Here is a 22,306-nt window from a genome sequence, read left to right as displayed (position 1 = left end):
TAGACTCCTGGCAGCTGTGTTGCAGTATATCACAGTTTTTCTATGGTACCATCACTGTTATATTCACATACAGCTTACTACTGTAAATTTCCAATATAAAATAGAAACATGAAAAGAAAACACTTAGAAAATGTAAGTTCCATCATGTCAAACATTTATTTGGAAAAAAAAGAACCAACTCAAACATCGACTCACACGGTGTTTAGTGGGCCACATAATAAAGACGAAGGTTTTGAAACGACAACGTATGTGTGCCTTAAACCTAAACCTTTTCTACAAGAATGTTGAGGGTAAACTGTCCAAAGTAAGTCATATTCTGGAAAAACAGTAAGAAAATCACCATCTATTTTGTGAAATAAATAAATAAATGTAAAGAGTATTTGAATAAAGCATGAATTGTGGCCTTTTGATTAGTCTGAAATAAAATAAGTATGAAATAAATTATGGAAATAATGCATTGTACAATTCAGCACAATACTTTTTCAATACAAAATGACTTTTTGTGGAAGTGAGGAACAATATGATGCAACATAAAACATTTAACTTTCAATCTAAAGCATAGAAAAAAATTGCACATTTTAGTTTGATAAAAATTTAAATGAAACATTTAGACTTGAATTTCCTTTAGGGCAAAATCAGAGCTCCAACTTCAGATGATAAAACAATGAAACAATATTAGACAAGATAAGTTAAACATGGTGCCTGTACAGTAAAAATTACATCTGAAGAACAGAAAGTGGGAGCCTTAACAAAATGTATGCTCTTAATTAAAAGAGATGTCTTAAGATTATGCTGACCTTTAAACCAAATAAGTCTCTCAAGAACACTCCTGTTCAGGGATAAGTTGCCTTCATGCCTGTAGAGTTTTTTGTTTGCTTGTTTTTGTGTGGAGGGACAACAATATCTATAGCTTGGTTAGAAAGTTCTCACTATGAAATTCCACTCAAAGTCCATGAGGTTTTTCAGCAGAGTTGAAACACAGGGGATGACAGTGACCGACTTCTTTTGAAAAGTTTTCCCTGTCCTCTTGGAGATGATCTTGCTACAGCTGGACTTGGTCCCTCAGGGTTGAGATCAAGAAAGCCTGAAAATGCAGTAATTTCAGATTAGCATATGATGCTTAAGGAGTCAGGGTTTAATGTGTGCTAGGTGAAGACAAACTACTGAATGTTAAGAGTTAATAAAGAGACACCAGCATAACATTTAAACAGTTTTCTGCCAAGTCAACTCTGTGAAACTCCAAATTCCCAGTTGATATCCATTCACCAATTTCACTTCAATATTTGTAAATATGAATCATCAAAAATAACTTACCTTAGGATTGGCTCCTAAAATGCAGGATTCAAATGGACAGTCCTTAAAGAAAGTTCTAGAGCAGGGTGTCAAACTGCCGTCCTGGAGGGCCTGCAACGTTTACTGTACTGTATACTACAGTATTTTACTAAAAACAGTCATAATTTCCCAGAATGCATTGTTTTCACGGTACAGTACCGTTTCCAATAGAAACAGTTTGATACTGTTCAGTTTGGACGTTTTTTTACAGCAATTTGTTACAGTGTGGGTTTGTATCTGTGGCCCCGAATCACTGCTGCAGGTTCTGATCCGGTTCTACTGCTGGTTCTGATCCGGTTCTACTGCTGGTTCTGATCCGGTTCTGATCCGGTTCTACTGCTGGTTCTGATCCGGTTCTACTGCTGGTTCTGACCCGGTTCTACTGCTGGTTCTGATCCGGTTCTACTGCAGGTTCTGATCCGGTTCTACTGCTGGTTCTGATCCGGTTCTACTGCAGGTTCTGATCCGGTTCTGCTGCAGGTTCTGCTGCTGGTTCTGATCCGGTTCTACTGCTGGTTCTGATCCGGTTCTACTGCTGGTTCTGATCCGGTTCTGATCCGGTTCTACTGCTGGTTCTGATCCGGTTCTACTGCCGGTTCTGATCCGGTTCTGACCCGCCCAGCTTTTGGACCATCTGCTGCTGGGATTATCAGATTATCTTCATCCCGACCAGCTGCTCTGGGTCGGTCCGATCTGAAGCGGGTCGCTGGTTCCGAGCGGATGGCGGGACGGCAGCATGCTGTGCTGGGTGGGAACGCTGATCAATACGCGCTGGCTGGACCGGCGCCGGTCCGGACGGGCAGCGGAGCGGAAGTCCCGCCTTGGAGCGGTAAGGTTCGCTGCAGTTCTGGACCAGATGGTTCCGATTAGCGGGTCCGTCCTCAGCCAATCAGAGGGCTGAGGTCCAGTCGGGTCCACGGTACCGGTTCTGGTGAACTGGTTTGAGGTCTAACTGGGAAGACTGAAGGTTTCATTCGGGACAAACTGGTGGGTCCATTTGTACATCCAGAACCTCCGGTCCGTTTGTAACTGCAGGGTGTTTTGGTTCTCTGGTTCTACCAGCGGTTCTGGTCGGTCCATTTGGGTTTTGGATGCGTTCAGGACTTACTGAAAAATCAGGAAATCATTTTCCATGTTAAACTCCATTAAATCCACGGCGCTCTTCCTGCCAGCAGGGGGAGCTGTGCTGCAGCCTGCACATGTTTTAATGTTTGTTTGGTTCTGGTTCTGCAGCCGGTCCAGCGGTCCAGCGCTCTGCTCAGCCCGGCGGTCATGTTCGGAACCAGACAGAGTTGGGACATCGTTCACGCCCCCTGCCTGCAGGAGCTCTGGAAGAAAGACCTCTCATTGGACGGTGAGTGAGAGGCGGGGCCTGCGGGCACCGGCCTGGCTGCATTCCTCCTGACAGGTGACCCGGTTCGGCAGGAGGAACAGGTGAGCCTATCGGTTCTGGAGGGGAACGAACACTGGAGCCATTGATCCGGTGCGAGCTGCACATTCCCAGGTGTGTGTGTGTGTGTGTGTGTGTGTGTGTGTGTGTTTGTGTGTGTAGGGGTTTGTGTGTGTGTGTGTGTGTGTGTGTAGGGGTTTGTGTGTGTGTGTGTGTGTGTGTGTGTGTGTGTAGGGGTTTGTGTGTGTGTGTGTGTAGGAGTGTGTGTGTGTAGGGTGTGTGTGTGTGTGTGTAGGGGTTTGTGTGTGTGTGTGTGTGTAGGGGTTTGTGTGTGTGTGTGTGTGTGTGTAGGAGTGTGTGTGTGTAGGGGTGTGTGTGTGTGTGTGTGTGTGTGTGTGTGTGTGTAGGGGTTTGTGTGTGTGTGTGTGTGTGTGATTAGAGTTTCCTGAAGAGTTTCTGATCCGTTTCCTGTTCCTGTCTGAGAACCACAGCTGCTAATACTCAACCTTCACGCTGATTCCTGTCAAACTGCCTCAGAGGGACGGGTTCGGTACCGGTCTTGGTTCGGTACCGGTCTTGGTTCGGTACCGGTCTTGGTTCCGTTCCGGTCTTGGTTCGGTTCCGGTCTTGGTTCGGTTCCGGTCTTGGTTCGGTTCCGGTCTTGGTTCGGTACCGGTCTTGATTCAGTACCGGTCTTGGTTCTGGATCAGAGGAGCTCTGCTCCGATTTGCTAGTCAGGCCGTCTGCTCAGGTTGATCCTGCAGTCAGCTGCTCAGTGCCTCAGGCAGACAGGAGGTGGCGCTCTCCATCCTGTCTTGTTGCAGCTCAGTGTGCTATGCTAATTGGCTAGTTGCCAGTTAGCATAACACATTAAGGTGCTACACCAATATGGTATGTAGCAGATGCTAATGCTAAAGTAAATCTGAAGGCAGTAAATCTGCATTCAGAATTTATTTGAAACAATTAATTTAGGGTGTGGCTGCCATCAGCAGCAGACTATACAGTTTGAGTTAATTTTATAATTTAATTTGGTGTATATAAGTTAAAGTGTGGTAAAATATTTATGTTCATTGTAAGTTGTGTAAATATTTCTGAAGTGGAACCAATGTTTAATGATTGTTTCGTTTAGGAACATATTTTCTGTTACACACGGCACTCGATAGAGGGCAGCATGTTTTTTTTGTCTCAGTAAATAAAGGTTCGGCGAGACTGCCTCGTGTAGCTGAATTATAAGAATACGCTACAGTTTCTGTATCAACCCTTTCAGGTTGAAGCGGCCAATGAGGTACGCATTTTTGAGTTTTAATTTGTGTGTAATAATCGTATTTTGTATGTGAATATTTTCTGTAAAATGTATTTTGTGTTTTGTACAGTTCTCACGGCATAAGCATTAAATGCCATGTAACAACGATGAACGCCTTGTTTCGTTTTCTACCTGGAGGGAGTTATAGTGAGAACTCAGTCTGCTCGAAATGAGGTGATGAAACGAAGAATTGTCCCCTTCAGTGACTGAGCAGCGAAGAAGATTCATCGCACTGTAGCGTCACACAGATTGTGCAACACCAGAAACCGAAGCAACAAGCGTGTTCAAGTTTTACATTGATGTTCCAACAAGTGATACATTTAAAACAAGTTAAATGTTAAGAAGTGGATCAACTTTGTTTTAAGGAGACACTGCAAGTGTTAAAATTAAGTAATCTGGTGCTCTACACAATTCTGTTTAAGTTCAAGGTTTTATCTAAGGTTTTGTTTGTAAACAAAATCATTTTACATATTCTTGTCATTTAGATGCTAAAAGTGTTGAATAATTAAGTGTTCAGGTTTTGGATTTTGTGTATGTTGGTTCGAGAAATAGTTCACGTTTAGGTAATTTAAGCTTCTATTCATGGAGACAATTTCTTAAGGTTTGAAGTGGTGTGAAAAATATTTCCTATTCATTCTTAATGTTTCAGACAAGTTTAATCTAAGTTGTAGCTGTTATTATTTTAGCTACTCGAGTTGGTTATTGTTAAGTCATTAGTTCTGTAAAGCCATAACTATAAGTTATTTTGGGCCAAGTAATAAGTAAACATTGCATGATGGAGCAAATGACTGACAATGAAACTAAAAAAAGGGCGACTTACTTAAAGAAAGTAATGGCGCAGTTCTACAGCAGTCATCTGAAACAGAAGAGGAGCCAAGAAGAAGCCAAAGGACTAGAAAGCTTACTGAAAGGGCTCAAGAACTGCATGATAATAAAGCAAAAAAAACTGCAGGATCGTTTTACCAATACTTACAACAAATGGAAAGTGGCGGCAAAACAAGCAAAAAGGGCGATAAATGGAACTCCCTCTGTTGATGATGTGCAGGAATTGATGAGTAAGATAAGGTGTGGATCTGCAGATGTGAAGCACAGTTATGAAAATCTGCGAAAATGTGTTCTTCCAGGTAATGAGATCCGTCGCAGAGTAGACACCTGTGATGCTGTATCTGAAATGATCTTAGAAAGGGCATCCATTTACCTTCACAACAAGGGTGATGATGATGATCAGACAGAGGATGTTGATTGGCCTGAGTCTGGTTCTGTGTTTCTATCTTCAGTCTCTAAAGCCACAAGTAAAGGTTCTCGAAGTTTAATCTCTGCTAGCAGTTCAAGCATTAAGTCCCAACAGTCGAGCCTTTCCTCTATTAGGAACAAGGAGGCTGCGGCAGAGTTAGCTGCTACACAGGCTGCTTTAAAGGTTCTGGAAGAGATAGAAGTGAACAACAAGAACTTGAAAACCTTGAAGAAGAAGATAGGAAAATGGCATTACAAGAGGAAAGAAAATGTGGCAAGAAAGAAGCACTGGAAGAAAAACGCAGACATAGAACGTCTCAGACTGTTAAGAAGTTGAGTGCAGCAAAGGCACGGCTGCAAGTTTATGAACAAGAAGCAAGTCAGATGAAGAAGTTGCAGAGTTACTTCATAACCAAACAGTTTGAACGACGTCGATCTTCTGGAGCTAAAAGAAGTTCCTATGAACATCCACCCCAGGCAGACAGTGCTACAGTCTTTGCTGAAGCAATAGCGGAGTCTATTAATGTGAGCCGTCCCCCAGTACCTGAACCTCCTGTTTTAATGGAGACCCACTAAGATACAAGGACTGGAAGATGTCATTTCAAACACTAATAGGCAGGAAAAACATCCCAGTAAACGAAAGAGTTTATTACCTTCGTAAATACGTTGGTGGATCTGCAAGAAAGGCCATTGAAAGTTTTTCTTGTTAGGACCGATGAATGAAGCTTATGATTCAGCATGGGTTATCCTGGAAGAAGATTTGGAAGCCCCTTTGTGATAGCTAAAGCTTTCAAAGATAAGCTTGCATCGTGGCCCAAAATAGGACCCAGAGATAGTGTTGAACTGAGGGATTTTCAGACTTTCTTAGGGGCTGTCAGGCTGCAATGTCTCAAATTAAAAGTTTAGAAATACTGAACACCTGTGATGAAATCAGAAACTTCTCACAAAGCTTCCTGATTGGTTAGTTGCTAGTTGGAACGAAAGGTGATTGAGATCGAAAGTTGCAATGATTTTCCTACATTCAGTCAGTTTGTGGAGTTCATCACAAGGAAGCAAAAATAGCTTGCAATCCAGTAACTTCTCTTCATGCCTTGAAATCTGGTGATGTTGAAAAAATAAAGACAACAAAGACACGAATGTTTGGCGCAAAGGTTTGTGAGTAACTCTGAAGAGAGATCAGAATATAAAGGTTGCATTTTCTGTGAAAAACAAAATCATGGCATTCAGAAATGCTGGAAATTCAATGAAAACCAGTTCAGGAACGTCTCAAGTTTGTCCAGACAAAAAAATTGTGTTTTGGATGTTTTGCAACCAGGACACCACTCTAAGACTGCAAAAGAAGAAGCTTTTGTGAAACATGGGAAAACATCCAACGTGTCTACACGAAGATTGTGAAAGAGCAAATAGAAAGAGAAAAGCAATGATGAACATGCGAGAATGTAAAAAACCTCTGAAATTACAGATTCAAAAGGAAAAAGCTGAGCACAATCACAATATTGAACCCTCAAATGAAGCTACATCAAACAGAGTAGTGCGAGACATGGACATGTACTCTTCTACCGTTGTTCCTGTGTGGTTATCTACGTCAAGTAACCCAGAGAATGAAATTCTCGTTTATGCTCTACTTGATAACCAAAGTGATACGACATTCATCATGCAAGATAAGGCAGATGTTCTGGAAGCAAAAGGAGAACCTGTGCAGTTAAGGCTCTCCACACTTTCATCTCGAAATACAATCATCCCAAGTCAGAGATTAGTTGGACTGCAGGTGAGAGGGTTTTATTCATCAAAGAAGATTTCTCTACCTGTAACCTATTCAAGAGAGTTCATTCCTGCTAATCTAAGTCACATACCAACCCCAAAAACTGCGAGAGCATGGCCACATCTAGAACATCTCGCTGAAGAAATTGCTCCATTGATTGAGTGTGATGTAGGACTACTCATAGGTTACAACTGTCCACAGGCTTGTTACCTCGAGAAGTGGTGCCGGTAAATGACGAACCATTTGCTCAAAAACAGATCTTGGATGGAGCATAGTTGGTTGTGTTAGCCCGTGTGTTGACTATGGTGATGCAATTGGAAGCAGCCATAAGATCATCATGAAGTCTGTGAAGCCTCAGCCTCATACATCTAAGAACCTCACAAATGAAGTGAAATACATTTGTAGGACTCAAGTTAAGGAGTTCATTTCTCCACCGATGTGTTGAGGATGCTTGAGTCTGACTTCAGTGAGAGAAGAGTTGAAGATGCAAATTTATCTCAGGAGGATTTGCGGTTCCTATCCATAATGGAAGAAGGAGTCAAATGAAGGCAGATGGTTATTGTGAAATGCCACTTCCTTTCAAGAAGGATCGACCACATCTCCCAGATAATAAGGTGTGTGCAGTTCACAGACTCCGATGCTTGAAAAGGAGATTTGAAAGGGATAAACAATACCAAAATGATTACGCAAACTTTATGAGTCAAATCATAGCAAATGGAGATGCTGAAAGAGTCCCAGAAGAAGAAATAATAAAGGTTCTGTGTGGTACATTCCTCACCACGGAGTCTATCACCCACACAAGCCAGGAAAAATACGAGTCGTATTTGACTGCTCTGCAAGGTTCGAAGGTGTGTCATTAAATGACTACCTGCTCAGTGGGCCAGACTTAACAAACAGTCTGATAGGTGTTCTCTGTCGTTTCGTAAAGGACAAGTTGGCATAATGTGCGATATTGAGCGCATGTTCCATCAATTCATGTTAAAACAGAGGACAAGGACTACTTGAGATTTCTCTGGTGGGATGATGGAAACTTTCAGGCTCAACCATCCATTTATCGTATGCGAGTTCATTTATTTGGAGCAGTATCATCGCCAGGCTGCGCAAATTTTGGGTTGAAACATGTTGCGGCCCAAGGTCAAGGTCAGTACAGTGAAACAACCATCCAGTTCATTGAACGAAATTTTACGTGGATGATGGACTGACAAGTGTTGCAACCAAGGATGAAGCTATAAAGTTGGTAAAGGAAGCAAGACAACTTTGTAGTGCTGGCAATCTGCGACTTCACAAGTTTGTTTCCAACAACCAAGATGTACTTGCATCCATTCCAGAAGATGACTGCGCAGATGCAGTAAGAAATCGTGACTTGACTCTTGGAGAGTCACACATTGAGAGAGCTTTGGGAATTAAATGGTGTGTTGTTTCGGATCAGTTCCATTTCAGAGTGATTGTGGATGAACGCCCACTTTCAAGAAGAGGTGTTTTATCAACAGTGGCATCCATCTATGACCCTCTTGGGTTTGTAGCACCATTTTTCTGGTTGGGAAGCAAATACTTCAAGAGATGTGTCGAGATAAGATTGGATGGGACGAACCATTATCTGAAGATCTCAAACCACGATGGGAGTCTTGGCTGTTGGACTTAAAGAATCTATCCAACATCAAAATTCAAAGATGTTATCTCCAAAGGGTTTCGAGGAAGTCGAAAGATATGAGTTGCATCATTTCTCAGATGCAAGTGTTAAAGGATACGGTGAATGTTCTTACTTGAGAGCAATCAGTATATCAAATCAAGTCTACTGTACTTTAGTTATTGGCAAGGCCAGGGTGACACCTACAAAGGTCACCACAGTACCCAGACTTGAGCTGTCAGCAGCTGTTATTGCTGTTCGAACAAGTAACCTGCTTAAAAAGGAGTTGGAAGTTGAAGCCCAAGAATATTTCTGGACTGATTCAAAGGTTGTTCTTGGATACATTAACAACGATGCTAGACGATTTCACATATTTGTGGCAAATCGCATACAGCGCATACAAGAAGGTTCCAATCCAGATCAATGGATATGTGACCTCTGAAGATAACCCCGCAGATCATGCATCACGAGGTTTGACAGTTAAAGGACTGACCACTTCCAATTGGTTCACTGGTCCAGATTTTCTCTGGCATAACACACTTCCTGCTAATGATGTTAAGGTGGGAGAGTTAGAAGCTGAAAATCCAGAGCTACGAAAAACCTTTGTGCATAAGACACTAACGACAGAAGAGTCTCTGCACAGTCGTTTCTTAAGGTTCTCAAACTGGACAAGACTGGTTAAGGCCATTGCACGACTCATACGATGTGTTAAAGAGGTCAAGGGTTCACTCTCCAGAACCAACAAGGTCACCAGTCTTGAGGAGAGAAAAGAGGCGGAGCGTTTCATCATAGCCACAGTCCAAAGGGAAGTATTTTCAGAAGAAATCAAAGACTTAAAATCTAAAGGAGAGATAACAAAGAACAGTGCAAACAGACTGCATAAACTAAATCCTTTCTTAGATGAACATGGTGTACTCAGAGTAGGAGGTAGGCTGGAACGTTCTTCTTTACACCCATACATTAAACATCCAGCAATCTTGCCAAGCAAAACCCATATCTCACAGCTGCTCATTGATCACTTCCATCAAAGAGTTCATCACCAGGGTCGTGGGATGACCATGAACGAGCTCCGATCGAATGGCATCTGGATATTGGGATGCAATCACACAGTGTCTTCTTACATTTACAAGTGTGTGAAATGTAGAAAGTTCAGAAGAAATACTGAAGTACAAAGAATGGCAGATTTACCGTGTGAAAGAGTGGAAGCATCACCTCCCTTTACCTATTGTGGAATGGATTGCTTCGGCCCATTTTACATTAAGGAGGAAGAAAGGAACTTAAACGCTACGGTCTGCTATTTACATGCCTTTGCTCGCGTGCTGTGCACATAGAGCTACTTGATGACATGACATCTGACGCTTTCATTAACAGTCTTCGAACATTGATTGCCATACGTGGAAATGTTCGGCAGCTTCGGTCAGATCAGGGAACCAACTTTGTTGGGGCAAGACGAGAGTTTTTGGAAGCTGTAAAGAAAATGGACCAAGAAAGCCTAAAACAACTAGGTTGTGAATTTGTTATGAACCCAGCATCTGCTAGCCATATGGGTGGAACCTGGGAAAGGCAGATCAGGACAATAAGAAGTGTGTTGACATCCATTTTGGATCATTCATCCAAAAGACTTGACATTTCATCTTTACGTACATACCTTTATGAGGTTATGGCGATCATAAATAGTAGGCCCTTAACAACTCACCTGCTCAGTGATCCCACTTCTCCACAGCCTCTTACACCGAATCACATTCTGACCATGAAGTCCTCAGTGGTTTTACCACCACCTGGTGAGTTTGTGAAAGAAGATCTTTATCTTCGTAAAAGATGGCGTAAGGTACAATACTTGGCCAATGAATTTTGGACCAGATGGAAAAAGGAATACCTGCTGAATCTTCAGCAAAGAACCAAATGGTACAAGACACAGAGAAATGCCAAGATCAATGACATTGTGATTCTGATGGACAATAGTCTACCCAGAAATGAGTGGAAACTGGCTAAGGTCACTAAGGTGTTCCCTAGTGAAGATGGATTCGTTAGGAAACTCGAATTGTTGTTGAGTGATGCAACACTTGACGACCAAGGAAAGAGAGTTAACAAGCCAGTATATCTGGAGAGACCCATCCACAAGACAGTTACTCTAGTCGAAGCTGAGTAACTCAGTACTAGGATACATGATTTGCTGGATTACAGACATTTGTTGTTTTTTCTTTTGTATTCAGGTTTTAGTAGGAAATCATTTCTGATTTGGTGGGAGTGTGGCTGCCATCAGCAGCAGACTATACAGTTTGAGTTAATTTTATAATTTAATTTGGTGTATATAAGTTAAAGTGTGGTAAAATATTTATGTTCATTGTAAGTTGTGTAAATATTTCTGAAGTGGAACCAATGTTTAATGATTGTTTCGTTTAGGAACATATTTTCTGTTACACACGGCACTCGATAGAGGGCAGCATGTTTTTTTGTCTCAGTAAAATAAAAGGTTCGGCGAGACTGCCTCGTGTAGCTGAATTATAAGAATACGCTACAGTTTCTGTATCAACCCTTTCAGGTTGAAGCGGCCAATGAGGTACGCATTTTTGAGTTTTAATTTGTGTGTAATAATCGTCTATTTTGTATGTGAATATTTTCTGTAAAATGTATTTTGTGTTTTGTACAGTTCTCACGGCATAAGCATTAAATGCCATGTAACAACGATGAACGCCTTGTTTCGTTTTCTACCTGGAGGGAGTTATATAGGGGATGCTAGCTGTGCTAGCAATCTTCAAAATTATCTGAACCGCTAAAGTCACAATTAGTCCTGTTAGCAGATTAGCTGCTTGTGTCCACTGGTTTTCATTAGCATCAAGGAATGAGGATGATGATCAGGATGCTGCAGCTCTCTGGCGGTTGTTGATAGACAGCAGATTTCTCCTCTGGTTCTGTTTGTTCTGGAAAACAGTTGAACGTAGAAACTTTAGGATGTTTCTAAAGATCAAATGAATGAATCTGGACTAATCAGAGAACCGGGTTGATCAGAACCGGGCCGGTTCTGTTCGTGGTTCTGCAGGTGGGTCAGTAGTTGTTCAGCTGTAGCAACATGTCCCCCCTCGCCCTGGTCTCCATGGCAGCAGGTCAAAGGTCAGTCCGCGGCTCCAGACGCAAACGGATTAAAATGGAGCAAAGCTTTCCACACACAGCCGGGATTGTTCTCCGGCCGGCCAGAGTTCAGAGTTCAGAGAGACTGGAGTCGAAGCAAATCGACTCTGTGTGAGGGGGTCAGAGGTCACTAGCTGCTGCTAGCTGGGCAGAACCTGCTGGAAACTCCTGGTTCTGCTTATCAGAGGAACTCTTTAACTGTGTGTGTCTCTGTGTGTGTGTGTCTCTGTGTGTGTGTGTGTCTCTGTGTGTCTCTGTGTGTGTGTCTCTGTGTGTCTCTGTGTGTGTGTCTGTGTGTGTGTCTGTGTGTGTGTGTCTCTGTGTGTGTGTGTCTCTGTGTGTGTGTCTGTGTGTGTCTCTGTGTGTGTGTGTCTGTGTGTGTGTCTCTGTGTGTGTGTGTGTGTGTGTGTGTGTGTGTGTGTGTGTGTGTGTTGCAGCCAGCTCAGTGGACTTCCTGATGAGTGATGGTGAAGACGACGGCTCCTTCCTGTCTCTGCCTGCGGCCGCCTTCTCACAGCGCCCCCCCTGACCGCTGAGCTCAACGCCAGCTCGTCCCACCAGCTGCTCATCCAGGTAAACCGTCCTGCAGGGGGCGCCGCTCTGCGAACAGCACCTGAACGCAGACGGGTTCTAATGAGTTCTATCAGAACGTGTCAGTGTGAGGCTGGGTGGAGGTCAGGGGTCAAACCCTGGTGGAGAGCCACAGAGCGTTGATGTTGTCAATCCTCATCCGATCTGCCGTTCCCACTGCTGCCACTAGAGGGCAGCACTTGTTTATAGAAGAACTGATACTTCATGTGAAAACTTTAAAATCCTTCAGCTGATTCCTGGTTATTTTAGCTCTGCAGGCTGAGAGCAACTTATTTTGACACGTTAGGCCCCGCCCCTTCTGTTCCACCTGTTCGGCCCATTTTTGTTGCTTCAGAAGCGATTATTGACTCGTCCATCTGGTCTGACATGGAGCCAGAAAACGAATGAACTGGTTTGGAAAACGAGGGTCTGCATCGTTAGCCAGTTAGCTAATGCTAGCACCAGTGTAGAAGCCTAAATTCAGTCTCTGGGGACATATTGTGAATTTGCATAACTAATTGGAGTGGAAGAGTTGGGGTGTGGCTAAAGTGAGGGCGTTGGGCAGTTGGAGTGGAGCCACACAGTGTGTTGACCTCACTTTTTCTTTCTCTTTTTGACTTACTTTTTATTAGTGTGGAATGTGAAATTTTGTACTGTTTTTATTTCTGAAGTAAACCGTTCAACTTATCAAGAGGATTTAGTCTGTTTTTCGTTTTGGGTTTTTTTGTCATCGAGTAAGATGAAGGGAAAAGACGGAGAGCGTCAAGCTGATGGCTTCAACAATTAGGAACCAATAACCAGGAATGTCACTGCAAGGCATTTTTGTCTTCTGAATACATGATCCACACAGAAACTACTAATGTAATAATGGTATAAACAAAGCAGTACGGCTAACAGCGCTAACAGAAAGCTACTATGCTACTGCTAGCAAAGCAACAGTCAGGATGTGACATCAACACAGTGAAGTGAATCCTGAGACAGGTTTTCATTTTAGGTTAGCAGTTAGCTTAGCACTTACTGAGTCATCGTTTCTTAGAAAGAACTGAAGCTAGCAGAGGTCACTGAACCACTTGACCTTGGAGAAATCCGTCTGTCTCTCTGTCCATCTGTCTGTCTCTCTCTCTGTCCAGTGTCTTCCTAACTGTCCTGTTTCCCTCCATGCCGTCTTGTCCTGCAGAGAGTCTCCTGGTCCTGCTGCTGGACGCCTGTCAATGTAAAAACCTTCATCATTTCTATCCTCATCCTCCTGGTTCTGACCTACCTCAGTCTCTCTCTCCTTTTACGACCTTTCACCTCTGACCTCTAGAGCATAGTGCCCTGTAGAACAGTCACCTGCTGCAGTCTCATCCTGTGTGTGTGTGTGTGTGTGTGTGTGTGTGGTGTGTGTGTGGTGTGTGTGTGTGTTGTGTGTTCAGACTCTGCAGGACAAGGTTTCTGAGCTTCAGGCCTGTTTCAGCTTAGAGGAGGTTTCCTGCCAGCAGGGGGGCGGAGCTTGGACCCAGGGGGAGGAGCCTCTGCTGGCCACGCCCACAGGTGACACAGTTAAAATGATTCTGATCCCGGATTTGAATCCAGAACCAATCAGAGCGTAGGCCGATGTCTGACCCGGTCCTGGTTCTGACCCGGTCCTGGTTTTAGGTGTGAAGCCGAATCTGGACCGTTTCAGCCGACCCGAAGAGGAGCAGCTCGTCTCTCGGCTGCACACACAGGTACGTCTGCAGGACTGGTTCTGTGGTTCTGGTCCAGTTTTACCAACGGTTCTGCCTGCAGGTGGCGACGCTGGAGCAGAAGCTGCTGGATCGGACTCAGGAGGTGGAGAGACTTCGCTCTGAACTGGTGAGAACCCGAGTCCAGAACCTGAAACTCAAAGTTCTGACCCAAACTCTGGGATCAGACTCGGAACCGATACCGAGTCAGAACCCAACAAGAAGTTCTCACTGCAGCTTCAGAGCCATGGCAACAAAACCAGCGGGAGTAACGGGTCCGATCCTCTGAGTCTGTATTATGTGATTCATTGATCGATCAGACTGATTGGATCGATCATTTTCTTAATCTATAAATATTTAATCTTTTATCAGAACTTTCACCTTCACATCTTTAACTTCTCTAAACGCTGAGATTATATTTTAATCTAATCTCCCGGCTCCATCCTCTCGGTGAGAAGCTGCTGTAACGTCGCCACCTGTCCTGCAGGGGCGACAGACCTGGAGAAGCAGCTGGAGCGGCTGCTGGTGGAGAACGAGCGTCTGAAACAGGAGCTGAAGTCACTCAGGAGCTCAGAGCTTCAGCCTGACGCCGCGGCGGACGGCTGCAGCCGCTGCAACCGCTGCAACCATGCTCAGGTGAGTCAGGTGAGTCAGGTGAGTCAGGTGAGGCCGCCGCGGCCTCTCGGGCGCCGCTGCCGTGGCCTGGTCTAACTCCGCCCTCTGCGTCTGCGCTGCAGGAGGCGGAGTCGCTGCGGCGGCAGGCGGCGTCCTGGAGAGTCGGGCGCGGCAGCGGGAGCTGCGGCTTGCCGAGCTGCAGCAGGAGCTGCAGGAGAGCACCTGCAGAGCGGAGGCGCTGCAGCTGCAGCTGGACGACAGCAGGAGGCGCCGCAGCGAGGAAGAGCAGAAACTGCATCTGCGACTGCAGGAGTGCGAAGAAGAGATGGCTAGACAGGCAGTGGCGCCCCCTAGAGTCAAGGTAAGGAACGGATGAAAGATGCAGAAATCTGATGGAGCGATCCCCACACAGCTGCAGCCGCTGGTGTTGCTGCAGCAGCTGACCCAGCCTTGCGCTCCTCTGCAGGTGGTGACCCAGATGGTGCAGGTGGAGTCGGCCGACTCGCAGAAGGCGCTGGTGGAGCTGCAGGTGAAGAACGGGTCGCTGCAGGAGCAGCTGTCGCTGCAGAGGCAGCTGCTGCGCGAGCTGGAGGCGCAGCTGCACGACTCGCAGCGCACCTGCACTCAGCTCCGGACTCAGGTGAGATGCCTCTGCTTCCCCTCCTCTGATTGGCCATTGTGTCTGTGGCTGGGTGTGGCGCACTAGCCTGACAGCCAATCAGAAGCATCCAGGTGTCGCAGCTCACCTTTGTTTCTCTCACCTGTCCGGCTGCAGCTGCGCCTCTGTGGCCTTTTATCCGCGGCTGTCAGCAACGCAAAGAGCCAATTGGATCTCGGCTTGTCCAAGGTTGGCCCCGCCCCCTGTGATGTCACTCCCCCAGGCTCCTGAGCTCCAGGTGATCTCCAGCCGGAGATCACCTGGATCTGTAATCCAGAGTAAAACTCAAAATAACTTCAGTGATTAAATTAATCAGACGTTTCTTTTGCGCTGCGCGGTTACTACAGCAACAACAATAAAGAAAATAAATGTATTTCCCGTCAGCCAGATTACTGAGTTACTTTTGAATTATTTTCAGATGTATTTACTACATCTGCTGTTTTTGTCCTTTAAGGTAAATCTGTCAGCTGGAGCTCTGGCCTCTATTTCTTGTTTTCTAAAACGTCTCTGATGTTTTGACTCCAGCAGTCGGTGAAATAAAAGTGAAACTGGTTTGGATGAGAAGCTCAGGCAGCCTCCCAGTAGCACCCAGTAACCAAGACTGATCACATATTTCTGTGGGTTTAAAATCTACATGTATTGTGTAATTGACGTAGCCTAGCTTAGTTAGCCTAGCTTAGTTAGCCTAGCTTAGTTAGCCTAGCTTAACTCGGTGACTTTAAGCAGAGGAAAACTGGTCGGCTTCCTGTCGGTGTTTTGTGTCAGTAGTTTGTGTTTTATTGGTTCTGTAGACATTTTAACTTACTTATTGATAATCTGTGTTTTAATCCAGTTTTTCAACCTTTTTTGAGCAAAGCTACATTGTTTTCATTGAAAGAATCACGAACCACCAACCAAAAATCTAAACAAATGAAAATTAAGAAAAAAATTTATATATAGTCTTTCTTATCAAAGTGTCTGAAATAGGAATCAAATACAAAAATTTATTTCTATCATATTTCATATTAGATATTTCAAATTGCACTTAACATGTCTAGTTCAAAAGTTCGCCTGAACACACGACTCATTCTGTCCACAAGCAGAACACAGAAAATAATTCCTTTTCTGAGAAGCAACAATATTTGGAAAAGAAAAAGCTCTGGGTATTTTCCTTCCGTTGATTTCAAATTACGGCATTTTTTCTTTTCACAGTCTTGCCAGGCTCAATGCTCTCACCGCTTCCCGTCACTTTCATGCATCAATAATTGTCTTGTTTTAACGTCCATCAGGAAACTGCATGATTACTGGTCACTACTTCAACACAGACACTCCAAAATGGCAAATTATTTGTAGTTAATTTGTTTTCAAAAAATCTTTTTCGACCAATTAGGTTAAATTGGATCAGTTCCACGGCAGCACAGTGGTTGAAAAGCAGTTTTAATCTTCTTGAATCTGATGGTTTTCCCGTCCAGCTCAACATATCTGCATGTTTTACTGACTTTTGGACGGTAAGTAATGTTTCTTGGGAAATCTGTCCATAGATGCGGCCATGTTTATTGTCGGGTCAGTGGCGTCATGTTTTAGTGATGCTGAAGGTGACGGAACGTTGACTGAAGTCCGCTCTAGAACCACAGCATTCTGGGAAATGTAGGCAGAGGAAAGGCTCGAGCTAAGCTATCAGTAGTATCAATCAAGTCACTCGTTTAGGTGACGGAGCCTGAAACGCGGCGCTGCATGTTCCCCCAGATCCACGTCTACGAGGGGGAGATGCAGCGAGCGCAGGGCCAGCTGGAGGCCGACATGCAGAACCTGGAGGACGAGAAGAACCGGCTGATCGAGGAGGCCTTCGTCCGGGCCGAGAGCGAGATGAAGGCCGTCCACGAGAACCTGGCAGGTGAGAGCCGCCGCGGCTGGACAGGGAGCGGTGATGAAGATGGTGATGGTGATGATGTGTCCAGGTGTGCGTCTGAACCTGCTCAGCCTGCAGCCGGCCCTGCGAACTTTGACCTCTGACTATAACTGCCTGAAGAAGCAGGTCCAGGATTTCCCCTCCATGCTGGAGAAAGCAATCAGTGAGGCCAAGCAGGAGGTGAGGCCCGGTTCCGCCCGGCCAGGTTCCGCCCGGCCCGGTTCCGCCCGGCCCGGTTCCGCCCGGCCCGGCTGACCCGCTGTGTGTCTGCAGATCTGCCAGGTGATCAGCGACGTCAGCAGCACCAACCAGGATCTGCTCAGGAAGTACAAGAGGGAGATGAACCTGAGGAAGAAATGCCACAACGAGCTGGTCCGCCTCAAAGGTCCGACCCGGCTGGGTTCTGACCGCAGCAGAACCTCCAGACTCGGCTCTGCTTTGGCCCGTTTCACATAAAATTTGTGTCCCAGGTAATATCCGGGTGTTCTGCCGGGTCCGACCCGTCAGCCAAGAGCAACTGGACTCGGCTGACGCGGAAACGGCGCTGAGCTTCGACTCAGACGACGACGCTGTCCTCTACCTGTCCTCCAGGGGAAAGGTCATGACCTTTGAACTGGACAAGGTCTTCCCGCCGCAGGCCTCGCAGGAGGAGGTGAGCGACTCCAGAACCGGGTTTCCTGGCTCCTCCTGGTTCTGGTCGCCCGTCACGGCGTCTCATAATGTCCTGCTCTCTGATTGGTCCTCTAGGTGTTCCAGGAAGTGCAGGCCCTGGTCACTTCCTGTATCGACGGATTCAACGTCTGCATCTTCGCGTACGGACAGACAGGATCTGGGAAGACCTACACCATGGAGGTAGGGGGCGGAGCCTCGCCGGCCTCACCTGGTGCCGACGGCATCTGACCTGTATTCCTTTGTGTCCGCAGGGCGTGACCTCTGACCCTGGCATAAACCAGCGCGCGCTGCGCCTGTTGTTCGCCGAAGTGTCGGAGAAAAGACTGGACTGGGAATATCGGATCATCGTCAGCCTGGTGGAGATTTACAACGAAACGCTGCGGTGAGGCTCCGGTCCTGGTTCTGATCTAGGTTCTGGTCCGCTGCCCTGCTGGTCGCCCTGCTGGTCGCCCTGCGGGTCGCGCTGCTGGTCGCCCTGCTGGTTGCGCTGCGGGTCGCCCTGCTGGTCGCGCCGCGGGTCGCCCTGCGGGTTGCCCTGCTGGTCGCCCTGCTGGTCGCCCTGCTGGTCGCGCCGCGGGTCGCCCTGCTGGTCGCCCTGCGGGTCGCCCTGCTGGTCGCCCTGCTGGTCGCGCCGCGGGTCGCCCTGCTGGTCGCGCTGCTGGTCGCCCTGCGGGTCGCCCTGCTGGTCGCCCTGCGGGTCGCCCTGCGGGTCGCCCTGCGGATTGCGCTGCTGGTCGCCCTGCGGGTCGCCCTGCGGGTCGCCCTGCTGGTCGCCCTGCGGGTCGCCCTGCTGGTCGCCCTGCGGGTCGCCCTGCTGGTCGCCCTGCGGGTCGCCCTGCGGGTCGCCCTGCGGGTCGCCCTGCGGGTCGCCCTGCTGGTCGCCCTGCGGGTCGCCCTGCGGGTCGCCCTGCTGGTCGCCCTGCTGGTTGCCCTGCGGGTCGCGCTGCGGGTCGCCCTGCTGGTTGCGCTGCGGGTCGCGCTGCGGGTCGCGCCGCTGGTCGCCATGCCGGTCGCGCTGCGGGTCGCGCCGCCGCCTGCAGGCTGTGACTCTGTGTTTCCTGCAGTGACCTGCTGAGGCCGAATTCCACAGACAAGCTGGACATCAAGCTGAACCCGGACGGCAGCGGACAGCTCTACGTCCCCGGACTGACGGAGATCGTCGTCCGGAGCCCCGAGGACATCAACAGGGTGACCGCTTCCTGTCTGTCCTTTCAAAGTAAAACACCCAGATATCACAGCGGTTCTGGTTCTGATGGTCCTGTCCTTGTCCCCAGGTGTTTGAGCTGGGCCGGGTGAACCGGGCCACGGCGTGCACCAACCTGAACGAACACAGCTCACGCTCCCACGCGCTGCTCATCACCGTGTCTGGGTTCAACAGCACGACCGGAACCAGAACACAAGGTCAGGCCGGTTCTGCTTTCTGACTGCCGGCGGTCCGGATCCGTTTGTCGGGACTACGGAAGGCCAGAAAAGCCAAAATTCCCTCCGAGAACCGCAAACAAACACGATCCTGCAAGTCCTTTAGCTCCGCCCTCTGCTGCTGTTAGCCAATCAAATTAGAGGTAGAAGTAGTAACCAATCAGAGACAAGCAAGATTGGATCAGTAAGTCTGTTGTATGGAAAGCCGTTTCAGTCAGAAAATAAAATATGCATTTAATATAAATCTTAAATATTCTGAAAGAAATATTTAAGAATCTTTTACATCTAAATTATTTCCTGAGGGTTTTGAGTTTATTTTGAAGGAAGCGCGTTTTGTTGTTTGTATTTGTTAGTATTTGTTCTGATCTTTAGGTGTGAAAATGATTCGGTGTTTTTCATGGTTGTGTTTCAGGGAAGCTGAACCTGGTGGACCTGGCCGGTTCGGAGCGGATCGGGAAGTCCGGAGCAGAGGGCAGCCGGCTCCGGGAAGCGCAGTGCATCAACAAGTCTCTGTCGGCGCTGGGCGACGTCATCAGCGCGCTGCGCGGCCGACACGCCCACGTCCCCTTCAGGAACTCGCGGCTCACCTACCTGCTGCAGGACTCTCTGAGCGGAGACAGCAAGACCCTGATGATGGTCCAGGTGAGTCCAGAGACCAGAACCCGGCCGCCGCCGTCCAGACCCGCTTCTCACCGCCGCTGTTCCTGCAGGTGTCTCCGTTGCCTGGCAACATGAGTGAGTCGGTGTGTTCGCTGAAGTTCGCTCAGCGCGTTCGCAGCGTGGAGCTCAACGCTGCCGCTTCGTCCAAGAGACACGAGAACTCGTCCACGTCGTCCTCGCCCACACACGGCAGCCTGGAGGTACTCCCCGGGCTCCGCCCACTCCCCGGGCTCCGCCCACTCGCCGGGCTCCGCCCACTCACGGAATCCGTGAAAAGCTACATGCGCTAATGCTAAAGCACCAAACAATAGCATTGGATCTGATAATGAATGCTAATAATTAGCGCCATAGCATTAGCAGAATCCCAGCATTGACATTGGTTCTGCCAATGCTAATGCACTAACAGTTAGCATTAGCATTAGCCACAGTAGCGTTTCTGTCACATTTTATCTTTAGCTGTTTTTTTGCTCTAAAAGCAAAACGTCGACACAGACTGAACTTTATTCAACTGAAGTAAAAGCAAAGTAAATTAATATCCCTTAATTCAAAATTTTTTGGATAAATTCTTGAACACAATGTCTGCTAGATGTTTTCAAAGTATGCTAAAGTGCTAAGCTAAGGCTTATCTGTGCTGCTAGCAGGTTAGCTGCAGTGCTGCTGCTGATCTTCATCTTAAACTCTCTGGTCTCCAGCTGGACTCTCCCCCTGTCACGCCGGCGCCCCTCCCCATCTCGCGGGCCAGCAGCGCCGGCTCCACGCTGTCCTCGGCCTCCAGGACGCCCAGCGGGCCCAGCGGTTCCCGCAGGCGCTCCCAGTCGCAGCTGGCTGCAGGTGCGCAGCCCTCTGTTGATCTTTGACCTCCTCCGATTAAAAATGGAGGAATGTTTGAAGATGATCTGCCTCCTGGTTTTTCAGCTTGAATATTGCTCACTGAAAGAGGCTTTTATTTTGTAGAGTAACTAAACAGGAAGTCAGGTTCTCATCCTTTTACAGACTTTATCCTGTCAGGTGTTTCTGAGCTTCTTCAGCTTCTGCGATTTATTTTCATCTAATTTTAATAAATGCTCCAGCAGCCTGCAGTGCATTGTGGGTATTGCAGTGCATTGTGGGTACTGCAGTGCATTGTGGGTATTGCAGTGCATTGTGGGTACTGCAGTGCATTGTGGGTATTGCAGTGCATTGTGGGTACTGCAGTGCATTGTGGGTATTGCAGTGCATTGTGGGTACTGCAGTGCATTGTGGGTATTGCAGTGCATTGTGGGTACTGCAGTGCATTGTGGGTACTGCAGTGCATTGTGGGAACTGAGCTGTGCCTCCTGGCTGCAGGTCGGAGCGGACCCAGAGACGGAGCGCCTCCACTGTCCGTCTGCCCGTCTTCCTCTGTCTCCTCATTCTGTGCTCTGATTGGTTGGTTTCCAGACAGAGGGGTAGAGGGCCCGTTGCTAGGAGACGGCGGGCAGGTAGGTGGAGGTCGGCATGGCGCCCTCAGCATGCATGGCGCCCAGTGTTGTCTCTACCCACCGCAGCTTGTGTGTGTGCCTGTCAGGTGTTGCGCAGGGCGAACTGAGCCCACGCTGCTGCTGGCGAGATGCATGCTGGGAATTTTTCCGCTTCCTCTGCGCTGCAGCCAGTCTGATGGAAACATCCCATAATCTGAGTCCATTGTGAGATAATCTGGAATAAATCTGGACATCCGGTCCCATAAAGTTCGGAGCTGCGCGGCGCAGAGGATGCTGGGAGGATTCTGCAGGTTTTTTATATGGTGGGCGGGGCTCTGATGGCGCCCCCTGCTGGCCGGGAGGAGGAGGTTAAAGGTTCTTCGTCCTGCTGCAGGTCGGGTCCAGCCTGGACGGGTTTCTTTGGATCAGAACCAGGTTCCGACGCTGTTTCTCTTTGCAGGACGACTGAAGCTGAACGCCTGAGAGACGCGGGACGTCCAGAACCGACAGTCTTTCTGTTAGTGGACCGGACTTCACCGAACCGGGCCAGAACTGCTGCTGGACTGTGAGGACATCAGACCTGATGCAGCAGATGATGAAGAAGAGCAGACTCTTCCTCTTGAACTGAACTGTTCCCCTAGAGAATCTGTTTTTGCACTTTACCCTGAGGTTGTTTTCCCAGCAGCGCCCCCTGCCGGTCGCTGTCTGAACTCTTTTAATTTAGTTGAACTTTGACCTGTAAATGTTCTGATCTGGTTGGATCTCATTGGCATTTGGACTCTGGAGCGGTTCTGCTCCAGAGTCGACTGGGATCCAGGCCGTCCGTCTGTTTTCTAAATGTTTTTATTAAACTTCCTGAAACCTTCTGATCGTTTGGCTGCAGATTCACCTGCTAAATAGAAA

General features: G+C 47.4%; 1 protein-coding gene across 1 annotated transcript; it reads left to right on the top strand.

Moving 5' to 3' along the window:
• The first annotated feature begins 2,003 nt into the window (after positions 1 to 2,003).
• Positions 2,004 to 22,269, top strand: LOC129352180 (kinesin-like protein KIFC3). Its single transcript, XM_055021048.1, is given in 26 exon segments — positions 2,004 to 2,161; positions 2,566 to 2,686; positions 12,214 to 12,300; positions 12,303 to 12,349; positions 13,524 to 13,559; positions 13,762 to 13,879; positions 13,985 to 14,055; positions 14,117 to 14,181; positions 14,538 to 14,688; positions 14,790 to 14,823; positions 14,826 to 15,028; positions 15,134 to 15,307; positions 15,443 to 15,514; positions 17,051 to 17,198; positions 17,263 to 17,393; positions 17,487 to 17,598; positions 17,684 to 17,865; positions 17,961 to 18,065; positions 18,137 to 18,267; positions 18,950 to 19,073; positions 19,160 to 19,286; positions 19,717 to 19,946; positions 20,015 to 20,164; positions 20,657 to 20,795; positions 21,291 to 21,424; positions 21,864 to 22,269. Coding segments are annotated over 26 exon segments (2,994 nt in total). The 5' UTR covers positions 2,004 to 2,068; the 3' UTR covers positions 21,873 to 22,269.
• The last annotated feature ends 37 nt before the right edge of the window (positions 22,270 to 22,306 follow it).

The sequence above is a fragment of the Poeciliopsis prolifica genome, unplaced genomic scaffold, assembly GCF_027474105.1.
Source record: "Poeciliopsis prolifica strain line A6 unplaced genomic scaffold, Auburn_PproV2 SCAFFOLD073, whole genome shotgun sequence".
NCBI classification, from domain to species: Eukaryota; Metazoa; Chordata; class Actinopteri; order Cyprinodontiformes; family Poeciliidae; genus Poeciliopsis; species Poeciliopsis prolifica.
This window is presented reverse-complemented; position numbering and strand designations above follow the sequence as displayed.